This window comes from Epinephelus moara, chromosome 2, assembly GCF_006386435.1.
Source record: "Epinephelus moara isolate mb chromosome 2, YSFRI_EMoa_1.0, whole genome shotgun sequence".
NCBI classification, from domain to species: domain Eukaryota; kingdom Metazoa; phylum Chordata; class Actinopteri; order Perciformes; family Serranidae; genus Epinephelus; species Epinephelus moara.
The window spans coordinates 26,404,380-26,427,283 of NC_065507.1; the positions used below are offsets into that span (position 1 = coordinate 26,404,380).

The following is a 22,904-nucleotide window of genomic DNA, read 5'->3' on the forward strand; positions in this document are numbered from 1 at the left end:
GCTAAAACAGGAGAAATATGATCTCGTTTCTTAGTTCCTGTTAGTCCACGTGCTGCTGCATTCTGAATTAGCTGGAGAGTTTTTAAGGACTTACTAGAGCTACCTGATAATAGAGAATTACAGTAATCCAGCCTAGAGGTAACAAAAGCGTGGACCAATTTTTGGTCACATCTCTTGCTGCATTCAGGCTCCGTCCTTCCTCTCCTTGCAGTTCTGGTACTCATTCAACTGAAGTTACGTCGTATAACTACTATTTCTAATAGCAAAACGTTACCAGCAGAAACGGTGCGTGTTTTTTGCAGCGGCATCAAATTGGATTGTGATGTTTATTACAACTTCAGTAACGTCTACTGCTTTACATTTGACACACAGCACCACTCGAGTAGTTCCAGTCTGCATTTGTGATGCCCGTCTGTGGCACATCAACCTTCAGTGTTGAAAGGCTATTACTCATGACGTGGAACCGATCAGATAGTGCTGGGACATTGATTAAGCCTACAGAGTGATGACAGCAGACAAAGAGAGGTGGCTACATCAAAGCCAAAGTAACGCCATTTTCAGGTCTTTTGTTTTTTTCATCGGCTATTGGATTCTAAACAGTAAAACAATGTGGTGGTCAATGATATTTTTGCAGGCCACCACAAATGACTTCATTCATGGGAAACACTGTACTTATTGCACAAGATGTTCACATAGATAACTGGTACTCAGCAAAAAGTATTTTAGTCTAAAACCACGTTGCTTTACAAAGCTATCTTTTAACAACATATACTGACAGCTTGATGATTTAGGGGTCTGGTATACGTACATGTATCCATGTGGGTGAAATGCCCTAATCAATGATTGACCTTTGTTACATGAAACCCCTGTTAATCTCCTGAGTTTCCTGTTGCTCTCACCATCTGCTCAAGGCAAAACATGGCATAAATGTTTGATATTTTTTCATATGAATTTTATTTCATCGGTTATTCCTAAGAGCTAAAATGCATAAACCACAGGCTACAGTCCATGCAGGAGTGTGAACAACCTACAATATTCAGTCTGTGGGCACTGGTGACCTACACTGATGTTGAATGTATACATTTTAGATAACTGTTTTCTAACATACTGCTCTTCACTGTGCTCTCAGTTGTGGGCGTTGCCAGGCACATAGACTGGTTCGGACCAAGTGGGGACAGGATAGAACCGAACAGACCAGACATAACAGTAACCCGTAACGATGAGTCATCCTCCACCCTCACACTTTATAAAGCTGGGACTGAAAATGCAGGGACATACAAGTGTGTCGCTACTAATGGAGACCAGCAAGGGGAGTCAACCGTCAAAGTGAAAATCTTTCGTAAGTATTTTCCCTCATCCCATACACTTCCCAATTTTGCTTTCCTTATTGAGTGGCATGAACACAGAAGGAAAAAAAAATCCTGTTTATTGAACTCATAGTATTTTATTGACTGCTCAAGGGCAACACATTACTCTTTTTCTTTTCAAGTGAGGATGGATTTTTCATCAGTTCAATAAACGGTCGGAAGACCATTAGAGGGCTGCTTAATGATCCTGTCTGTTGTGCAGTTCTTGTGAGTAATGGCTTTTATTTTCCATGAATGCCAAGCATCAGCAAATGTCCGTCAGAGATGAAATCCCTTCCCAAACAGAACTTTTTGAGGTTATAATTAGAAGTGGTCACCCATGTAGATACTGCATATTAAAATCAATATGCAGTGTCTTTCGCAGTTTGAAGTTTTTGAAGATAAGCATTTGTCTTGCCTTTTGTAAATGTAAAACTGTTTTAGATGTGAAGCACTTTGTCTCTAGAGAGGTAGAAATTCCAGCAACACAGCGTATAAAGAACGACTTTAAGACCGAGCACCTTGTTGCTGCCCAATCTGTAATGATGTTTTTTTTGACACACGTGCAAAGATGGTTGCGGGTTAGGCATTGACCTCAAGTGGTCAGGGTCACGACAGCCCATCAGTCAGGGGACAGGACCTGAACAGATCGGTTTGTGGTTCGATCTTGTAGTGACACACCTAATGATACTAGTCGACCCCAAACTCACACATTAATATTAAGCAAGCTCCCGCCGTTGTCAAAGCAGCTGTAAACACGGGAACTTCTGCCACCTATAGGAATGGAAGGCATGACGACAGCAGCAGTTTGCAGATGTAATGTAATGTCACCTTCTGTAGTCAAAGAAGATAACAGCTGCTGCAGTTTCATCACTTGTGCCCCCTGAAGGCAATAAGTGTCAAGCTCGGCACGATGGTGCAGTGGTTAGCATTGTCATAGTGGTTAGCAATAGGCTTCCCAGCTCAAATCCAGGGTGGGGGTTCAAACCCAGGTGTAGGGGAGCCGTTTGCATGTCCTCCCTGTGTCAGCATGGGTTTCCATAGGGTACTCCAGCTTCCTCCCACAGTCCAAAGACATGCAGGCTAGGTTAATTGGTGACTCTTAACTGCATGAGCGTGAATGGTTGTCTGTCTCTATGTGTCAGCCCTGTGATAGCCTGGTGACCTGTCCAGGGTGTACCCCGCCTTCCGCCCAGTGTCCGCTGGGATAGACCCGCCCCCCCCCCCAATTTCTGGTAACTTAAAAAAAATCATGATTTAGGGGAGCTTGTTTAAAGTGACTTGAGTGAAAGAATGTCCTCCTCACCATAGCTACAAAGAAGTTGGGTGGTTGTAAAATGGGTCAGAATTTAATTTTTTTATACATAGAAAAGACAGCGATTGGTAAAATTGCCAAGCACCATTTCAGTTTGACACTTTTTTACAGGAAAATTGCAGGTAACTGACAAAAAAATTGTTAATTTTATTTTGAAGCTATCCTACTGCGTGTGGAACAATTTTTCAAAACATATGCTTCACTCAGTGTCCGTCTGTAATAGTGAACAAGAATGTGTTACTTCCCAGCCGTCAAGCTAAGTCAGAAAGATGGAGTTTTGATGAGACTGAAATAACCACTATAAAGTATAAAGTGTTTTGCATCTTATATTCCAGAAAAAATCACCTTCACAAATGCACCCTCGCCCCAGGAGTTTACAGAGGGAGACAATGCTGACATTATTTGTGACGTCGTCAGTTCCCCCCCACCTACTGTCCTCTGGAAATATAAAGGAGCAAGAATACAGATGGAAAAAGATGGTAAGAATTCTCTGAACAGCACGGGGATCATATTTCTATTTGTCTTGATTAGGTGTTTAGCTCCTGTCATTTCTTTTAACTCAGCACATTCTTAATATGCCTGAGCTGTTAGTGTTTCATACAACTCTTACTCTCTGACAAACATTAGCTAATGAATATGAATGGTTTTAAATATTGTTTGATATTTAGTTTGTGCAACCTATTTGCATAATGGTTTGCATAAAATCCTTTTTAAGTCAATCATAATAGAGAGTCAAAATAATCAAAAGTCTGTCATTACGAAATGTTTTTGTTCCTCGTTGTATTGCTTTCAGAAGTTAGAACTGTCACACAACTTGATGCATGACTACCTAGCCATACAAATGTTAAAGGTCTCATATGCAGGATTGTTAGTTGCTTTTTGTGAACATGCTTGCTAGCAAAAATGAAAGTAAAAGCCAACCCTAGATTCACTCTCATTTGACATTTAGCTATGTTATATTTGCGTTTTCGGGCCGTGTCTCTTGCATGAGTGCAGCTCACAGTCTGGCACCTTGTTACTACTTCAACTGTACTCTGTGGGGGTACACGCCAATTAAGGTCTTGAACACAGAAAATTAGATAATACAGGCAGAGGGGCAGAGTCTCTGCAGAAAAATACAGCACCACACACTGAGAGTGAGTCATAAATGATATTTGAGAGGAATTACTTTTGCATGAGTCCATAATTTTTGTAGGAAAACCCTGCATTGTATTCCTATTACAATGTCCTGTGGCACAAACATGAAGAGGAACATTGTTGTAGTAGGTTTGTAGAGATAAGATTTGATGATGAACTCTTATAACAACTGCAGAAAAGCATATTTTGAAGCAAAAGTCTGACTCAAAAGCCAAACTGATAATGTGATTAATTCATTGTAACTGTAACAGACATAAACTACAGGACATGCTACAAGCCTACATAGTCACAATACAAGCACAGACACAATAAGCTATAATGGGTATGCAGATTCATCAGCATCAGAGACTTGAAATTGTTCATGCCTTGCCTTTGTTGCCACCCTTCTTCGGGTTTATCCTGCGCTTTGAAAGCAAAAATTAATTTGGTTTTTAAATTTGAAAATACAACAGATTCCCTGTTATTCACCTCTGACACCAAGCAATATCATAATGTGTTTGGTATTGTTGGTGTCGCTCTCTGGAAAATAATAACACGGGCTCATGTGTGGGTTGTGATAGTATTTTGAATTACTACATGATTAAATTTGTTCGGTTCACATTTCATCTCCAAGTGAGAGAGCTCTTGTGGGCTTTGGCCATATTTCTCCTTTTCTGGAGCTGGTGGATGGAGTGTTGGGCATGCTCTCAGATATGAATTTGATGAAGTGGAAATTGCATATAATCTGTTTCCAAAAAAAGATTATTTTAATGTAACAGTGTACCCCCAGACAGACAAAAATATTGCAGATTGTTCAGACTAGTGGTGCTTGATTAAAATGCATAAATTTAATGTTAAATTTAACAGTGCAGAGATATTAGAGGCTAAGTCAGACATCAGTGTTAAATTGTTGTCAGCCTGATTTATCAAAGGGAACTTTTTCAGTGGCTGTCCAATTGAGATGACAATTTGTTTTATATATTTATATATATATGGCACTACATCACGATGTAACCTTCTTGGTAGCACAACAGCAGCTGTTTATCATCAACTGACTTGTACCTAATATAAACTTTCCAAATATATAACGCACCTGACAATGCATTCATCTCCTGCTTCCTTTCAGTTCGCTTTAAGGTACTGAGCAACAATCACCTTCAAATCCGTGGCATAAAGAAGACAGATGAGGGCTCGTATACCTGCGAGGGTCGCCTCATGGCCCGCGGCGAGATTGATCTGCGGGTCATCAAGGTCGTTGTGAACGGTTAGCAGCCCTCGCACTATTTCCTCTTCCTTTTTGTTCCTGTGTGCATGTTTTTGTGTGGCAGGTGTCCCATGACGCTTAAATAAGCTGTATATCCTTAGAGGCGACCAGGCTCAGCATCAATGTGGAGACAGTTGCCCAGAGCAACCGTGTATCAAAGATGTTCCATGCTAATGAAGTCTGTTTCCTGCAACTTCTGAGCCTAGCAAATGACTGTGCCTAAAATAAGTGCTCTGAATTTGTCACAGCTTGTGTCTCTGTTTCCCCCCCCTGCTATTTATCTATGTGACAATCTGCCTATGTATGTGTCTGTCTACCAATTTTTTCTTTTTATCTATTTCATTATTTATCTATCTCTGCGTGTCTCAGTGCTCCCGACCATCAGGGTATGGCAGTCAGAAGTGAATGCCACAGCAGATGTCGGGCAGCCTGCCATGTTGACTTGTGCTGTGGATGGCTATCCTGAACCCATGGTGACATGGACAAGGTAAAACTCTGCGAGCAACCAGAGAGACAAATGCTTTGCAGCATCACTTGTGAGATGCCGACACACTGGGCCTCATTCACCCATAAATATTTTCTTGAATCCGTCCCTAATAAAGGTCCTTAGTGTTCTTAAACCGCAGAAATGTTTGCACCTGGGTCCCCATAATGATAAATCCCCCTGTCCTCGTAAGTTGAAAGCGCGTGCCGGTTGATCCTACTTAGCACAGGTAAATGCCCACAAATCCCCATAAAAGGCCATGAGACTGCAGGGTCGTGTGCACACACAGGAATTGAAGAAGAAAAATAATAAGAGGAAATGTTGAGAGAAATAAGTCAAGACTGCCCAAGCGAAAGTCTAAAAAGGGTGGAGTATCAGACTCCTTTAATAGTTCTCAAGTGGAGATGCTTCTGTAGGAAGTGAATGCCAGATAAGTGGTCATAGCATCAGTAGTGGATAGAAAAGAAAACAGAAGGATGCATACGATGCTAAAATATGTGTTAATCAAGTAACCACAACCACAAACTTAATGCATTATAGTAGCACAGTCATCAAGACTGAGGACAAAGACGAGCGCTGCAGTACTCTCCAGGGTGTACGTGGTTCTGTTTGAGAGGGAGAAGAGGTGGAAGGTGGACTATTTCATGAAGTGTTTAATAACTTACCCGTAATGCCTTGTCACTTGTTGACCCGTGACATATTCTAGTGTGATCAGTAATTATTAGATGGCATGGTTCAGATTAACATAACTGATGTGAAATGAAGGGTTGGTGTTGTGTTTATTTAAAAAGACCATAATGTTTTTTAAAATACTGAAAATATTAATTAAAATGTATTATGAATTAAAAAATTAATATTGTAATATAAATCATGTAATATTATTCAATATAAAATTGAAGAAAATACAATCATTTTTTTTCAAGAACATGTCAGCAAATAATAAAGGTAAGTGTGCTCTCGAGTGTGCGTAGATTCTGTATTAACTAAGAAAAAAATCCCAAATAGGAAAAACATTGGTGAATCTTTGTGAAAACTGAGTAAGTGGGTTTTAAGAAGAAATTTCTTCTTGGTGAATGAGGCCTGTTGCCCTTATTATTTAAACCATGTGTTCATTTGTAGGATTAACCTTTAGTCAGGCCGTACATTGAATACATAGTCTATACTTAATATGCCTGATTTAACCTAATTTTAAAGTGGTTGCTGTTGCATGTGAGGACCTTAGCCCTTCTCACTTTATTCATTATGTTATTTATTATTTGTTACAACTCAAACATACATAAATAGCATATTGACGAGTAAAGATTGTCATTTATTTTCAATCTGGGATGCAAGTTAAAGCCTATTAAAGTTTAAAAACACTTCAAACATTTTTGGCATTAGTGATTCATCAGTCATCGTCTTCTACTAGCGTGTTAGCATGCCAACATTTGCCAATTAGCACTAAATACAAAGTAGAGCTGAGACAGATGGGACTGTCATTAGTTTTGCAGGTATTTGGTCATAAATCAAAATATTGAACAAATTAAAATTTTCACCTGAAAACAGCACAATATAAAAAAATGTGGAGCACCAAAGTCAACACTGTTCATCCTCTGTGGATTATTAATGCCTGTACAAATGTTATGGCAACCCAACACTTGTTTAGATACTCCAAAGTGGTGGAGAGACCAACAGATCAATATAACCACGCTGCTACTGTAGCTAAAAATGAGTGTTTGTCGGCAGCGGCAGTTGTAAATGGCACAAATGGTTGAGACACATAACATCAGTGTCATAAAAGCTGGCAGCAACAGATTAAAGAGAAAGGGCTAATTAGAAATAATAAGCTGAGTGGGTTGTGCGTGTACCAGCCAAATATGAGCTAATATCAACTTTAAAATGAGAAAACATTTCTCTTACATGTGAGATTTTCCCATTGGTGATATTTACAGCAGTTTTTTATTGTGTTTTATTTCACACAATTACACACAGTTACTGTTCTTTGAAATAAGAATCAAGCATGATGTTCATTACAGCCTTATACATGTCTGTGTTGTGGTGGTGGTTGTTGTTGATGGCAGGACTGCATAAAAAGTTTAATATTTCTCACCATCAGTAACCTGTAGGGTAGATAGCCAACATGTACATTATCATATACAGGGTTCCTACTGTCATTAAATTCCTGGAAAAGTTTTAAGGTCTGGAAATTGTTTGGAATTAAGAGAATGTTTTGGAAAAGATTTGAATATACATTGTTTCAACTGATGTTTAAAAATGATCTTGAAAATCGAAATATGTTCCCTGTATAGCTAATATAAAATCTCCTGCTGCACTTTTTGACCATTGAAACATCACTAGTATCATGTGATTCACACTGGCAAATATGCGGCTAAGTGGGGGCGGGAACATCTAACAAATGAGTGAAGTTAGCAAGCGTTAGCAGTCTCTTATCCACAAATGCCGGGGTAGTGCATGTTTAATAATGTGTGGCTTTTGAACGACAAATACAATACATAGCTCAAGAGAGAGGCAGATACTAGCCATGCTGGATCTAGGCTCTGCACCTGAAGGGAAGACGCATCAAGAGAACCAAAAGGCTGCTCGACAGACTGACAGCGTCTGCACATATTTCACACCTGTTGAATCCAGGCTAGAAAACATTATCGCTTTTACCAGCATAACAAGCATCTGTATAGCTGCAAGACATCTTGAGCCAACGCTCAACCAATTAATCGACGTGTCTAATGATCTGCGTACCCATTTTGAATTTAAATTTAATTTATGTCATGTAAATGTTACAGAAATTTTATGGATGTTTTTGAAAATACATTGGTGAAAGTCTGTGGGAACTCTGTATATAATGTTAGTTGCATTATTATATATCAAACATTATTATAGAAATATCATATAATAATGTGAATAAAACGTTTTTACTGAACCAGAATACATAGGCTGCACTTGGAATAGTCACACTGTCCAGGAAATGTCATATATATGAGGTAACTCAGCCATATCAGGAAGACACTCTAGGATATTAGGGATATTGTGCTAACTGGTTTATTCATTGCAATTCGATACTTAATCACAGGGTATCAAAGGTGCATGTAAACAGTGAAACATGAGGACTGGAGTGTCATCAGTATCCACATTATTCTGTGTATCTGAATACAGCCATTGATAGCTTGATGCTTTGTTAAACTGCTCTTGTTCATCTTGTTTCCAAGACAGCAGTTGGCTGTGTAGACAGCTTCGACTGTGGGGGCACAAAGTGCAAACAGCCCAGAAGCTACTGCTGAATTTTAGTATTTTGTTGCCCTTGAAATCATTTTTTATGCTTGTGTTTCTAGAAAGCACCTGCAACTTGTTGAAAGCTGCATTAAAACCCAAAACGTGATCGCAGACAGTTTGAGGCCAGAGAACATTACTACATGGATGGCAATGGTGACAAACAGTCTATACTTCACTCGGACAGAAAAAGATGGCACATTAGCCATTTTTTGTTGGAATTTAAAAACGAACACTAAATGTCAGAAAGCTTGCAGAACAAAAACATCTTCGCCCCATTTTCTGCTCTGTAATTTCAGCTTTCATCTCTTCTTTTTTCATTACTGCGCTTCCTCTTTACCACTTCATCTTTTTGTCATTCAAGGATCTAGAAACTACTGATTAGTTTCTTGGTCACGATGAGGGAAAAAAAGAAGTTATCTCTCAAAGAAAAGCTTTTATGGTTTAAAAATAATGTTTGTAATGGAGTGGATAGACATATATAATGTTCAAACACTTGTGTTTTCCACAGGAACGAAGTGGTTCTCGAGGCAGGAGAGAAGTACAGCTTTAATGACGATGGCTCTGAAATGACATTAATGGATGTTACCAAACTGGATGAGGGCGACTACACCTGCATTGCCAGGAACAAGGCTGGGGAGAGTGAGCAGGAGCTCAGTCTGAGAGTGTTTGGTAAGGCAGAACATTTTATATACATACATGCATGAGCTGAAGTGACAATATAAAATGTTCCAAATGTGTGGGAATGATGTATAAGAGTACGTAGGTGGGGGAAGAACAATACTATGGTTATGTGTCTGTTTTCTAAGGGATACAAGATGAGGTGTTGTTTCAGTGTGGGCTGTGGATGTTTCATGTAAGGATGAAGCTTAAGGATCCAGAGAACTGGCCAAGTGGGATGTGCTCAGCTAAACTCTTTGAAGTCTTTCTCTTTTTTTTTCCTTCTCTTTTGCCCACTAGGTTGTTGTTGTTGTCTTTATTTGTTCACGTAACAACCATAATTTAAATCACAACCACAATATAAGTGCATGTAGTCTCATAAATTAAATTTACAATGAGTTATCTGGTTCAGTTTGTTTTCCCAAACAACTGAAATGGCCAGGGCCTGGTTCTTAAGATCTCAACGGGTAAACGATTACCATGAAATTACTGGAGAAGGCTTTCAAAGCAGGTTGTTTACCTCTTTAGCAAGATTTACCTCATTATCTGAAAGATTTTCTTGCACTCACAAAGCTCTGGTCTCCCACCATCACTGTGGGAAAAGCTGCAGTCATGCGTGTCTTGTAAGCTGCCTCCTCTGAATATGGAAGCTGTATTAATGTGTTTTTTTTGTCCCTGATCCTTATCGGAGTTCTTGAATATTTAGTGCTGGTCAATACCAAGTCTGATCAGATATTTTCTTTCATGTAATGCCTCCAAGCTTCTAAAAATGTGGTTTGAAATCTTAGGTATTTCTCTATAATGCAGTAATATCACACTTGAGGTCATATTTCTTTCATACAGCAGTTTTACAAGCGCCATTTATTGGTCAAAATTAATAAGCGACAACAGAGTATGAATTGTTTGTTTATTTTGTCATTCATTTGGCTCCACCAGCACAAATAGTTCTGTAGCTGGACGGGGCTGGACTGTTGCCAAGCAACACATAAACATTCCTGCTCACTAGCGTGCTACTTTGCAGGCCGTGTTCTTTGTAAAATGGACATTTATCTGTGTGTTTCCATTTATTGTGCAGCCGGTGACACAAGAGTCTGTTGACTCCTGTGTTTCTGTTTGCCTTCTTCTGAGAGCCATTCATAATTTAATTCATATGTGGACATATGTTAATTTGCAGTGCAGAGTTTGTTAAAACAACCGTTACTGTAGGCTAATTAATGTTTTAAACACCTGTGAAGTGGAGTGCATGCATAGTTAAAATTTGCAGTGCTGTTGACTTTTATACCATCACTCATAGAGTAAAGGTAATCAAATTACTTGGTTGGAACTAACTGTTGTATAATATTCAATAATTCTGACTAAAACAATTAAAGTAACGTTCAGAACAGAAGTATTCTTTAGGCCCATTCAGACTTGATTTATATCTCGAGGGGAGGCGGGGTGATTTTAACTCTACTGCTCACTGATTTTAATTCTGTCCGGAGTGCTTCTGTGGGAAATATTCACCCCAACCTCAGTGATATTTACAGCCACAATTACCCACTGTTTTTCCTCCTGTAAATTTAAACCCTCTCCCGAGCGACCTCCTTGTATTTTAAAGTGGACCATTGAGTTTTTTCTCCATGAAGAGAAGCTTGTTTCTCAGCTTAATTTCTTGCGGGGGTTGTTTTTTAATCAGCTTAGTGTGAAATTTGGCTTTTAGGTGAAAATGGAGTAAGTCAAAAATGTTATTGCTAATCTGGTGGATGAAAACATGCCGATGATCATGAAAGATATGTTGAAAGAAAAAAAATGATGAGACAAAACACTGTAAAAGCTGCAGGTAGCTATTTTTTTTATTTATACTGTATTTCTTTGCTTTTTTGTACTTTTTTTATGACATTTTACTTTTTAATGTGCCAATAGAAGTGCAGAATTGCTGTTGGCAGTTCTTGTTTGCAATGTCCCTGTAGATGAACAGACAGCTATAATTGGTTGTGATTGTTCTCACGCAATTTCTGAAGTGTCTTTTTTAATGATTTCTAAGCAGGTTTATTGACATTAATTTGCAACAGAAAAGGCAGATAATGATATCCTCGGGAAGTGTAAGTCACACCGACTGATATCAATATGTGTTTTTTATTTGTGTGTTAAGATTTGACTGAGTTATGAGTCTGAGAAGGAGTACAGTTTTTAACTCAAATTTGCTTTTGGCTTTCTCTTGTAGCTTTGTTGTGCTGAGTGTCCATGTCTATCACAGATCACATCCTGTAACTTTTAGATGGTTAAGATGCTGCCTGAAAAGATCAGTTTAATTACTGAAGAGCACCGTGAATATTTATATCCCCAACACCCCCTGTAATGTTCATCCTGTCCGAATGGGGCTTTAAGTGTTATTTATCAAGAGTTTTAACAGTCCAAACCCAGCTTCATCAGGATTGTGTGGGTGTGTTTTGATCAATTTGATTGACAGTGCTGGCAAACAGCCTCCCAACCATCATTTGATTTAGATTCAACTAGCTAAATTCTAATTAGTGAAATATGTGTACCTCACCCACTTCAAACCACTGAGAAGAGCAAAGACAACAGACATTTTCCCTGTGAAATAACCACACTGATCTATCTTTAAGTGAACACATGTTGTGTCCATGTACAACCTCAAAGTAAGAATCTAATGGAGAAAAAAGATTTTAAATAGCGCTACACTTAAAGTAGTAAAGCAAATTGTTTGAGCTGCTAATACCTCTGAACTCAGATAAGATGTTTGCATCAACATCTTTGGCAAAAAGATTCTAAGTTTGTGAGCGTGGAGCTGCAGATGCAAATTCAAATAAACACAAGAAGTTTGTGCTCTAAGGTTTAGGCTGGATTTCTTTCTCTCCAGCATGAACAAAATACTGAAGTTTAAATTCAGTTGTTTGACAGCAGCAGGCGCTTTTCAGAGGCGTCATGCGCCTGCCAGATACTTGAAGCAGCTTTGCTCACTTTACTTGCTGACACACATCAAAAACCACTGTCGACTCTTTATTTGTTTGTGCCGTTCCATGCTGCTATCAGCTCACATGGCGGCGTCCTAGAAAATGGGTCCAGTGTTTTAACCATGACCAGAGTATCAGGAAATGGGTTAATGTAGCTGAAAGTATCAATTAAAAAAATAACAATCGGATCTGACACCAATCCTGCCTTATGACACCCCTGGCTGTGAATACAAATTGTTGCTTGTTCATTCAAATATGTTTTTGTGTCGAAATGACAACACAGCTGTCCAATTTTTTATTCAACAGTTATCGGCTGAGATAAAAGCATTTTAATACAAGGTTTCGATTGTTTTCTGGTGGTAAAAAAATTGTAAATTATACAGCATTTACTACATTGAATAGGCTTTCCTTGAAAATGTACAAATGCATTACCTAATCCATGCATTTATCCTTCATGGAGTGCAGTGAAAAATATGAAAGCACAGAGTAATGCTCAAACTCGCACGTCAGAAGTAGCACTTCAATTTGCTTCGCTCTGCTCATGTCACAGTTGTGGCACCCTGCTGCGCTTTCAGGTTAGCTCAGGTGTACTGTAACTCGACAGTTCTGTCAAATGTAAACAAAAATGAAGACCGGCTCCTTTGAGATAGGCTAAATAAATTATTACATGAATTAAGTCTGGATCCAAACGTGGTTATCACAACGTTGCCGCTGCTGGGACTGGAAAAGCTTAAATAACAGTTTGACTGCCATAGAAATCCCCCGTCACCTGTCAAACTACTGATCCTCTGCTTGCCTTTGAACTCATCCCACATCCACCGAGTTGTTCTTTTACTTATTGTACTTGTGCTGCCAAACCACCTGGCATGTCTTGTTGAGCTTGTGCCATTGTGATGACTTTGTTTTTGTTTTTACAGTCAAACCTAAGATCACGTACATCGTAAACCAGAGCATTTCCGAGATGGAGGAGCAGGTAACGCTGACTTGTGAGGCGTCAGGAGATCCAACGCCCACCATCAGCTGGAGCGCCGGTGAGCGCGTCTTCACCGAAGGAGAGCAGGTAAAATAATAAAGGCAGTATGGATGACAGAAGCTCGATATCTCAAATCCTAGGTATTCAGTTCTGGTCCTTGTGGGCCGATGTGCTGCAAGCAATTTTCCTCCTGGAGTTAATGAACCACACGTGGTGCAAAGTAGACTGATATTATCTGTGTCCCAGTTGCATACTATACATAAATTCTAACCTCTCAGTTTTTAAGTAACTGGTTCACGCTGGGGAAATTAGGTGCTAAAACCATTTGGTAGATGATGAACTAAAGGGGGAAAATGTGAGATGATGAATGGTGTATTTTCTCTGGTGACAGCGTGTAAAGTAATTCATACTGAAATAAACATTTACTTCACTTGCAGTTTGTGACGATTGTAAATTGGAAATTAAGGACATGTTTCTGAAGTTGTAGCTTGACTGATATCAATTAATCTCATGCATCCTTTCCTGTATTTCCAATATGAAAAGGTCCATCTTGTGCACTAAGTTCGTTATAGTAGAGTTTATATTTCATTATGGTGTGGAATTGGGACACACTGAGTAGTAACCACCAGGGAGGAACACAAAGCTGCAGGATGCCGGTGTCTCAGGGAGAGGAATTGAATACCTTTAACCTGAATTCAAGAGGTATATTGATCATGCACAGGTGGGGGACTTCTGCAGCTTCCTCAACAAGGTTTCTGTACTGCTGATTATTTCCCCTAAATTAGCGGCTCCTTCGAGACGGCCCAGAGGATCTCATGTAATTAGCTTAGCGATACTCAGCCTGTAATGTGGAGTACACTCAGATTTGACTCGAGTTTTCCCAAATGTCAAGAAAATCTGCATCAGAAACCTAATTATAACATTCCCAAAATAAGCATGCAATTTGAGGCAATAATTAAACTTTGTCTGCTTCTTATTGTACAGCATTTGCTAGAATGGGCACTTGGACAATCAAGTGTTTGTTTAGCATTTTCAATCCCCATTGTCATTATTCTGCTCATGCCGGGGATTGAAAAGTTTAATTTAGTTTATCTATGGATATTCTTTTACCATCTTTTGAATTTGTTTTGAGCTGTACCAACCATTACATTCCTGATACTATGTCCTCTTGGTAATGTCTTCAACAATACTTCATGTGCAAACCATTAAAAACAGTGAATACCTGATTGGTATTCTCGTACATCTATTGCCCACATGGCCTGCTTCTCCAAGGTCTTGGTGTCTTGCTACAGTTGAGAGGTAATGAGGGGGAAAATGCTTCAGAGATATACTGAAGTTCATGGAGGAATTCTGGAGCCAGTCCATTACATGCACTACATTTTCTTCCTACAGGCACATCTAAACAGGATCTATCAGGTATGAAATCCGCGTGGCACAGAAATGTACTGGAGTAGTGTTGCATAGTATGCCTCCAGATTTGATAAAAGCCCCAGTGAAATCAAATAATCCCTTTTTATTGAAAATTTCCAAGCTGTTTCTTGAAAACCCCAAGGAATGATCTCATCAGAGTTCATGAAATTGATTCGAGTGCTGCATGCTTCCCAAATATATAGCCTGAAAACTTCACTGATCTTGTGATAGAAAGTGCGTGGAGCTTATCTCATGAGATCAGATGACAATTTGGTTAATAACGTAATAAAAGAAACGCCATTTCTGTGTCGCTGTTGCCTGATCATTTCAAACTTTACATCACAGCATGAGGTTGCCTGGATCTAAGCCCAGCTCAGTCTGTCTGTCATCTCCATAGTACTGTAGATTGTCTAATATTAATGTCGGTATCACTTGAAAATGGAGGGTAAAAGTGCTCCACCTAAAATCTTTTGAGTATCAAACCCCTGCAGACAAAAATATAGAATATGAGTGTTTGAAACGTAGCGATCATAGAGGTGGCCGGTGGAGAAGTGGATTATGTTGCAAGAAGTGGTTTAATGGGCTTTTCTCCAACTATGAAAACTGGTTGCTATTGGAATCCATTGTAATCGACATGATTTCAAGCAGACTGCAGCCACTGTGCCACCTGTCAAGCCTCCAGGGCTCAGTGTTTGATATTCAAAAATAGGTTTTGAGTGAAGCATCACTTTGAGTGCAAAACACGCTACCACCATATGACGCACGTCACGACAGGCCTATTTTTTTTTTTCCTCTGTAAACCCACACACCCACAGTGGAGAGGCTCACTGGCACACATGGACGCAGAGCCCAGTAACAGTTTACACCTCTGTCCTGTTATCCTGTATAGATGTCCTATGAGAAGCAGCATTATTTTACAGAGCACACCTCCCAGCTGCTCTACCTCGATTTCCTCCTCTGTCAGTGACAGATCGTCTTATTTTGTGGTCTTGAAACTGTCATAATGGATGTGCAGACACTCATCAGAGGGTTAGAGTAACTCTCAGAGCTCAGTATCCCACCATTATATCTCATAAAAGATCACCTGGAAAGCTGTACTGTAGGTGTGAAGATTGACTCTGTGGATGCTGAGGAAATAAATAACACACAGAGGCTTTTTGTTATTAACAGGAACACAAAAAAACAGAATATCATGTAGCCCTGTTGACGTGCAGCACCATGACATGTCACATGACATGTCATGTGACGCAGAGCTGTGCCGTGGTGGCAGTGTGTTTTGCATATTAGTCTGCAGTATGTTTTGTGATCTGTGACATCTCTTTACTGCAAGAAATGATTAGCAGCCTAACTGAGTGACTGTAGTAAGAGTAGATGCAGATTTCTTATATTTTCATTTATAGTTTTATCAGCAAGGGAGGTGGTTTCCGTGGTGGGTCTCTAATGAATGCATGAGGAAATGGCTGCTAATTGTTTAATTGTCTTGTTCTGTTTGTTTGTTCATCTGATGTCCATCTGTCATGCTATCTGTAATCATCATAACAGCTGTATTTCATCCAGGATGGTGTGACGATAGAAACAACATTCGTTTGGGGTGGACATGCTGAATTTGGGAAAAAAAAAAAAAAAAAAAATGCAGCTGTTCAATTTTTAAGCAAACATTTTAGAGGTTGTTAAGTTCAGGATTTCTCATTAATATATTGATGGGAGATTTCGTATCGGTCAGAAAACCAGTGCAGATCTGTACTGTGCCATTTTAGATGTGTGGTGGTGATGAATATACAGAATTAATTAGCAGTTAATTTGAATGTGTTTTTCAGTCTTTTGGCTCCCTAGCTGGTCAGCTGCTTTCATGTCTTGTTTAAATGGTACCGTGCATCAAGGACTTGGACTTTGTGGTGCAGAACTCTATCATCATGAGAAGATGAAGTTTCATTCCTGTACAGTTCCTCACAGCAGTGATGTTTTGTTCATTGTTAGACAAGAAACTCAATCGCATAAAGTAAGGGGATTACTGGAGTAATGTGAAAAATCCTCACTGGTGTGTAATACAGTTAGTTTTACAAAAAATTTACTTTTCCTTTTAGTTACTGCATACTGCTTAATGAGGAACAGACATAATGATGTTCTGTTTAACCAAATGCATTAAAAGAAAAGCACCGTGATGTTAAGTTTATCTGCCCTGACTGCAAAGACTGTGAGCTCTTTACTCAGCCCCAATATAATAAGAAGTATACTGACATTTGTACATGTTTATGCCGTCTCCTATCTTTAAAGCTAGAATAAAGCCTTCAACAACTTAAAAAAAAAAAAATCAATTTAGCATTTACGAAAGGTGCTCTGTGGAGTATTCTTGTAAATAAACAAAGTTTCTGTTTACATCCAGCATTATTTACCAAAACGCATTTAGTGTCTCCTTGAGGTCGAACAAAAATATTTGCAATGCTAATTTTTTCAGAAAGTTTTGAAACCTAGGTTGTTTACATCCATGTTAACTTTCTAGCCATCTTCTTCTTTCCTGCATTTGTAGTAGTGTTTTATGTGAAACCATCGGCAGGAGTGCGTATGGCATCGCCCATATGCACATGCACAGGCATAACAAAATGTGGACTATTGTTCCATAGTGTTAGTAGTGTTCAGAGGGTTTCCACGGTTCATGAAAATCCCTGGGGAAAAAAACAGAGTAACATTATACAAAATAGGTTCCTTGTATTACTCATTTAAAATCTAGTGTTGCGCTGTGTGACTGTTTAAATGTCAGTGTACATAGACCAGATCAATATGGCATCATCGCAATCATCGCCAGCTCCCCCCCTTTTGGAGGAATAGGACATGCTGTCACATAAGGAGAGAAATAGCAGAAAATGAGAGAAAAGCTGTTGTGTGGCGCCTTAGCCAAGGCTTTACACTGAGATATGAGGTACACAAGATGCATGAATATTCTCTGTCATGATGCTGGTGACAGTTACTACTGATAGAAACCGGTAGCTGCTTGAGTGGGAGGTTGCTGCAGAACAGTCATACAGTAAAGCAGTATTAGATTGTCGTCTCCAACTAGATCCTAGCATATAGATCAAACAGTTGTTTATTAACAGGTTGGTTATTTACAGACAACAGTCAGCCTAATGATACCGGTGATTCAATCAAATATACATATTTTATTAAATCACCAAGTGAAGGGATCCGGACATCTGCGCATGTATAAATGCCTGGCTGAGCAATATCCGGCCATGGTGTTAGGTGTTGATCCAGTTGGACATGGGGTAGACAGAAGGAGCGTGACAGCTGTCAACCTTATTTTATCAAGGTAGCGCGAATGCTCAGGTACAGGCAAAGTCAGAAAACAATTATTAGCCATGTCTATAAAACAAAAGTTTGTTTGACAAAAAGGATACACATACTTGTTAAAATTACAATCCATACACATACACTGGTCTAGTCTATTGGCACATGCATCTAGTTGGCAGCCGGAGTGTCTAACTAGCAAGTAAATTTAGCAATGCTAGCAGTGTGCTTCTCCGCATATGCCTGGGAAGTGCATGTTTGATAATGTATGGCTGTATCTCTACATAGGCCTACCCATTTTAAACAAGTGAAATAAAGTCATGAAAATGAGGTAAAATATTATGAAGAATTATGGAAAAGGTTTGAAAATCCATAGGTAAAAATATGTGGGAACCTTGTGGTCAGAAACTCTACCTTTAGACTTACATAATACAGTGGTCTCAAGAATTGTTGGCACCCTTTAGTAAAAATGAGCAAAATTAAGATGCCAAAAATGTCTTTATTGCTTATCCTCATTATCTTTTATTTGAAGTATTCACAAAAATCTATCCTTTAATTGAAGTAACATAATAAAAAGAAACGATTTATTCTTGTTTTGAGGCATTTTTCTCAAAAGTATGTGTGCTACAATATTTGCCACCCCTTCATTTAATATTTTGTGCAGCCTCCCTTAGCCAAGATAACAGCTTTGAGTCGTCTCCTATAATGCGTGATGAGGTTAGTGAACGCATGGCACAGGATCTGAGACCATTCCTCCATAAAGAATCTCTCTCTAGATCCTTTAGATTTCCAAGTTCAGTGCTCATGGACTTTCCTCTTCAGCTCATACCACAGTGAAGTTTAGATAGTTGAACTGTGGAGGTCATGTTAAAACCTTTATTCGGCAGTCTATGAACCATTTTGCTGTAGATTTTGAGGTGTGCTTTGGACGATTGTCCTGCCAGAAGGTCCAACTTCAGCCCATTTTAAGCTTCCTGGCAGAGGCTGTTAGGTTTTCATGCAGTATCTGCTGCTGTTTGATGGAGTCTATGATATATCTTAACAAGATGTCAAGGACCTTTGAAAGTAAAACACCCAGACAACATCAAAGATCCACCGTTGTACTTCAGAGTGGGTATGAGGTACTTTTCTGTATGGCTATCTTTATGTCTACGCCAAACCCACCTTTGATGTTTGTTGCCTGAAAGCTCTATTTTACTGTCATCTGACCATTTTATCTGGTTCCATTGAGAGTCCCTGTAAAATCTGGCAAACTGAGGTGCTTTAGCTTGTTGTTGATTGACAGCAGAGGATTTTTATCTCGCAACCCTCCCAGAAATCTTGTGGTGATGCAGTTGGCATGTAATGGTAGTTTTGGAGACTTTCTGACCTCAAGACTCAACTAACCTTTGCAGTTCTCAAGCTGTGATCCTTGGAGATTCTTTTGCCAGAACCATTGTGCTCTTGGTGCATTTGGTTAGTGTACACACACATCTTCCTCTTGGCATCTTCAAAATCTCCTGTCACTTTGAATTTCTTTATTACCCTGATAGTGAAAATTGGTATCCTTAACTGTGAAGACATCTTCTTCTTTTATCCATTCCCTGATTGTGCATCTCAACAACCTCTCATCGCACATCATCGCTGTGTTCTTGGGTCTTTCCCATAGCGATAAATGACTATGGGAATTTAACCTGTGTCACCTCATATTTATACCCCATTGAAACAGGGAATCATGGTTGACTAATCAACCAGTTCCTAATCAAACAGGCTAACTTAAAAATTTAAATATGACTAAAAATATACTTAAGTTAGATTTTAATCATAGGATTCTGGGTGCCGATAATTGTGGCACATATGTTTTGGGGGAAAAGTAAATAAATTTACTTTACAAAGACCATTTTCACAGCCTATTTTGCTCATATTCACTAAAGCTGGGCAAACACTGCACGATTTGAGCCGGTTTTAGAAATGCTGTTGTTTAATTCCAACTCCCGCAGTATGACTAAATTGTTTGCGATGTACAGCCAAAGCTCACGATTTATGCGCTCACACTGACCCTCAATTATCAATCTAATGTTCAGACCAGCGCAGATCAGAGCGCAGAAATCATCTCACCATAGGGTTCATGTGTGATTCGTGAAATGTTCTTTTCTCGCCAATCACGACACAGAAATGATTAGGCGTTCATAAATGTGGTGGCTGAAAACATTTGTCATTTACATATCTCGCCCCAGTGCATTCTTGGTTTAGAGGCCCCACCCAAAGAGTTTATGACACAGGGAGGCTTAATACGACTAAGAGGAGAAACTTCTCTGAGAAATGGAAATGCTGAAATCCCAGGTCCAGTTTAACCAACTGGTTGAATTTGGCAGACTGAAAAGTGGCATCGAAGGAAGTCAGAAAAGTGCAGTTAGCTGCGGTCAACAGCGTTGCAGTGGTCAGGTGACCTCGAGGTTGAAATATTTGATTTATACATCCATGATATATATTGACCTATAGCCGACGTGGCTGCAAATACATAGATGCCAGTCAGAATATGATCTACTGATTCTCCACCTCTGACAGATTTACTATGCTGCACTGCTAGTCCATGCTGACTTAAACTTGCGTACACGAGCTAAGGCCTGATGTGAGATTTGATCATAGCCTCCACTCATGTCCACATATAAAAATGCAGTGTGTTGTGTGGATATGACCATATGCCCAGTTTTCTGTCATACGTTTGTTTTATAAATGAGGGCAATTGTCAAGCCATGACATGAACACTCTCACTATACGAGTAAAATAGAAATTATAACTGTCTATTGGCTCATGTGGACTGTTCTGGCTATTGACAGTTGTCAACAAAGATTTGTTTGAAAGCTCCAGGGCTGCAGGCTGGTGGAAGTTTGTTTGCTAGTAGAGCTTCAATTCACAATAATGTAGAAACAGACATTCTAAAAAGAGCTTTAAAGTCAATTTCTGCAAAAATGAGCCAGTCTAAGTCTTGATTCCCTCTTTCTCTCTCTCTCTTTCTCACACATACATGTTAGCAAGTTAGCAGCACCAGGCTACGTCGTTTAATTGACTGAGTGAGAAGAAAGGCACTGATCTTGTGTCATCGACTCATGGCTCTGCTGCAGCTGTGTGAGAGACTGGCAATGCTGCCATACAAAGGCAAAGCGCAGTAACTACACACGTGTTCAAAACTGAGTTAGGACTCCAAATGGGCTTTGTGACATCTATTCTGTATTGTGATAAAGTCTCCTGGTTCAATTTTGTCCCGTTTTAGAGGACAGAGAGTGTCAAGTTTGCATTAAGTACAAAAGCCAAGCTAATACCAAGGCAAACTGCAGTAAATGATGTTACTGCATTCTGGCTTTGGTTTTGCGGCTTTGACACAGCAGATACTGCGGTCTGTGTTGGTAGCCTTATCCTGAAGGGGATTCTAACATTCTTGGTCCCAATCATAACACTCCCTCACACAGAACCAACAAGCCAACTAGCTAGCCTAGAGAAGGGTTAGGAAGATAAAAAATGACAGCTTCATAATCAGTTAGCTAACTAAGTTACTGGCTAGCTAGCTGCTAGCAAATTATAGACAGACATTTTAGCATAGCTTCTTCCTTGAAGGCAATATCCACTCTGACAATGTAATGATAATCCAATTTAAAATTGGGTTGATGTGTCTTGATTCGGACATCTCTTAATGTTTCAGGCAGCTTATCCAACTGTAGTGGAAAGTGTTACTCTTTCAAAAGTTACCCAGTTCCAGTAATGTTATGGGAAAGTTAAAGTTAGCTTAAGTTAGCTGTGCCTCGAGTGCAACCAGCGGCAACAGGAGGAGCCGATTTAAAATAGCTGTCAAATCCGCCTGCTTACTATCCTTGATTTGCAAACGACGTTAGATCACATGATTGAGATAGAATATTGTGTTAGCTTCATTGATCGCCAAGGCAATTCAAGGGTTGCCAACAAAAGAAATGAAAATTCTTATGCAAGTCGACATACCAGCATTTATTTATTGTGTAAAATGGCAATGGTACTTGGGAAAATGATGACACATGATGACCATTTCTTCAAAGTCAGTTACTTAATGAGCAAAACACTCTGTGATGAAAGGGGCATTGCGATAAAAGAAGATTCTTAATCTTGAGGGTCACTACTGAGGGATGTCAACATTTGCAAATTGGAAAAATCAATAAAACTATTGAAAACAATCAAAATGTAGTAAAAAACAGCAAGAAAGTTGGATGAACACATTTAGTTTAGATATACTGCACTTTGACTTTGCAATAGTGTTTCGGTCATAGTTTTTATCTATCCTTCCTGAGATGGCACTAGATGAATTTATTACCACTAATCTCCCTACGACGAAAAATTTTAGACATTTTTCTCCATGTCAGTGTTTGCGTAGTTGCTGCACTTTGACTTTGTAGGGCAGAATGGCGGACCAAAATTTCTGACACGTTAGAAATTCATCCAAACATTCGATGGCCGGTTGGGAGCAGTTGATGGGGCCATGATCTGTCTTCGCTGCCCTCTGTGCACTGCACAGCAAACAACACTGGATGAAGCTGAAATTCGGTCTGACTCTAAAATGAGTCGTGCAGCTCAAGAAACAGGTCAGGAACAGGGTCAAAGCATACAGTGTATGCCCAGCTTTAGGGCACCAATAATATTCGAGGGCACTGTACCTCCTTAACCTTAACCAGTTCAATCTGTCAATAAGTTTTAAGTGGACTCTTTCAGTGGAGCTACGTGTAAAAGTAAAAAGAATAGAGAGCCAAGGATTCAGCTTTTAATTATGCTGCATTTCAGTCATGTAAGAAACCAAGACAGTTTTTGTTACATCTGATATTCTGTGACAAATAA

At 39.3% G+C, this 22,904-nt stretch overlaps 1 protein-coding gene across 8 annotated transcripts in view; it reads left to right on the forward strand.

Moving 5' to 3' along the window:
• The window catches only part of ncam1b (neural cell adhesion molecule 1b), a 102,517-nt gene that overhangs the window by 42,583 nt on the left and 37,030 nt on the right, over positions 1-22,904 (forward strand). For 4 of the 8 annotated variants that reach the window (XM_050067876.1, XM_050067925.1, XM_050067897.1 and 1 more), the window contains exons 3-9: positions 1,130-1,339; positions 2,997-3,140; positions 4,904-5,041; positions 5,411-5,528; positions 9,301-9,461; positions 13,321-13,463; positions 14,769-14,792. In XM_050067876.1, coding sequence (XP_049923833.1) covers positions 1,130-1,339; positions 2,997-3,140; positions 4,904-5,041; positions 5,411-5,528; positions 9,301-9,461; positions 13,321-13,463; positions 14,769-14,792 — 938 coding nt within the window. The remainder of the gene's footprint in view (positions 1-1,129; positions 1,340-2,996; positions 3,141-4,903; positions 5,042-5,410; positions 5,529-9,300; positions 9,462-13,320; positions 13,464-14,768; positions 14,793-22,904) is intronic. The other 4 variants (XM_050067887.1, XM_050067905.1, XM_050067933.1 and 1 more) reach the window with 1 other exon arrangement.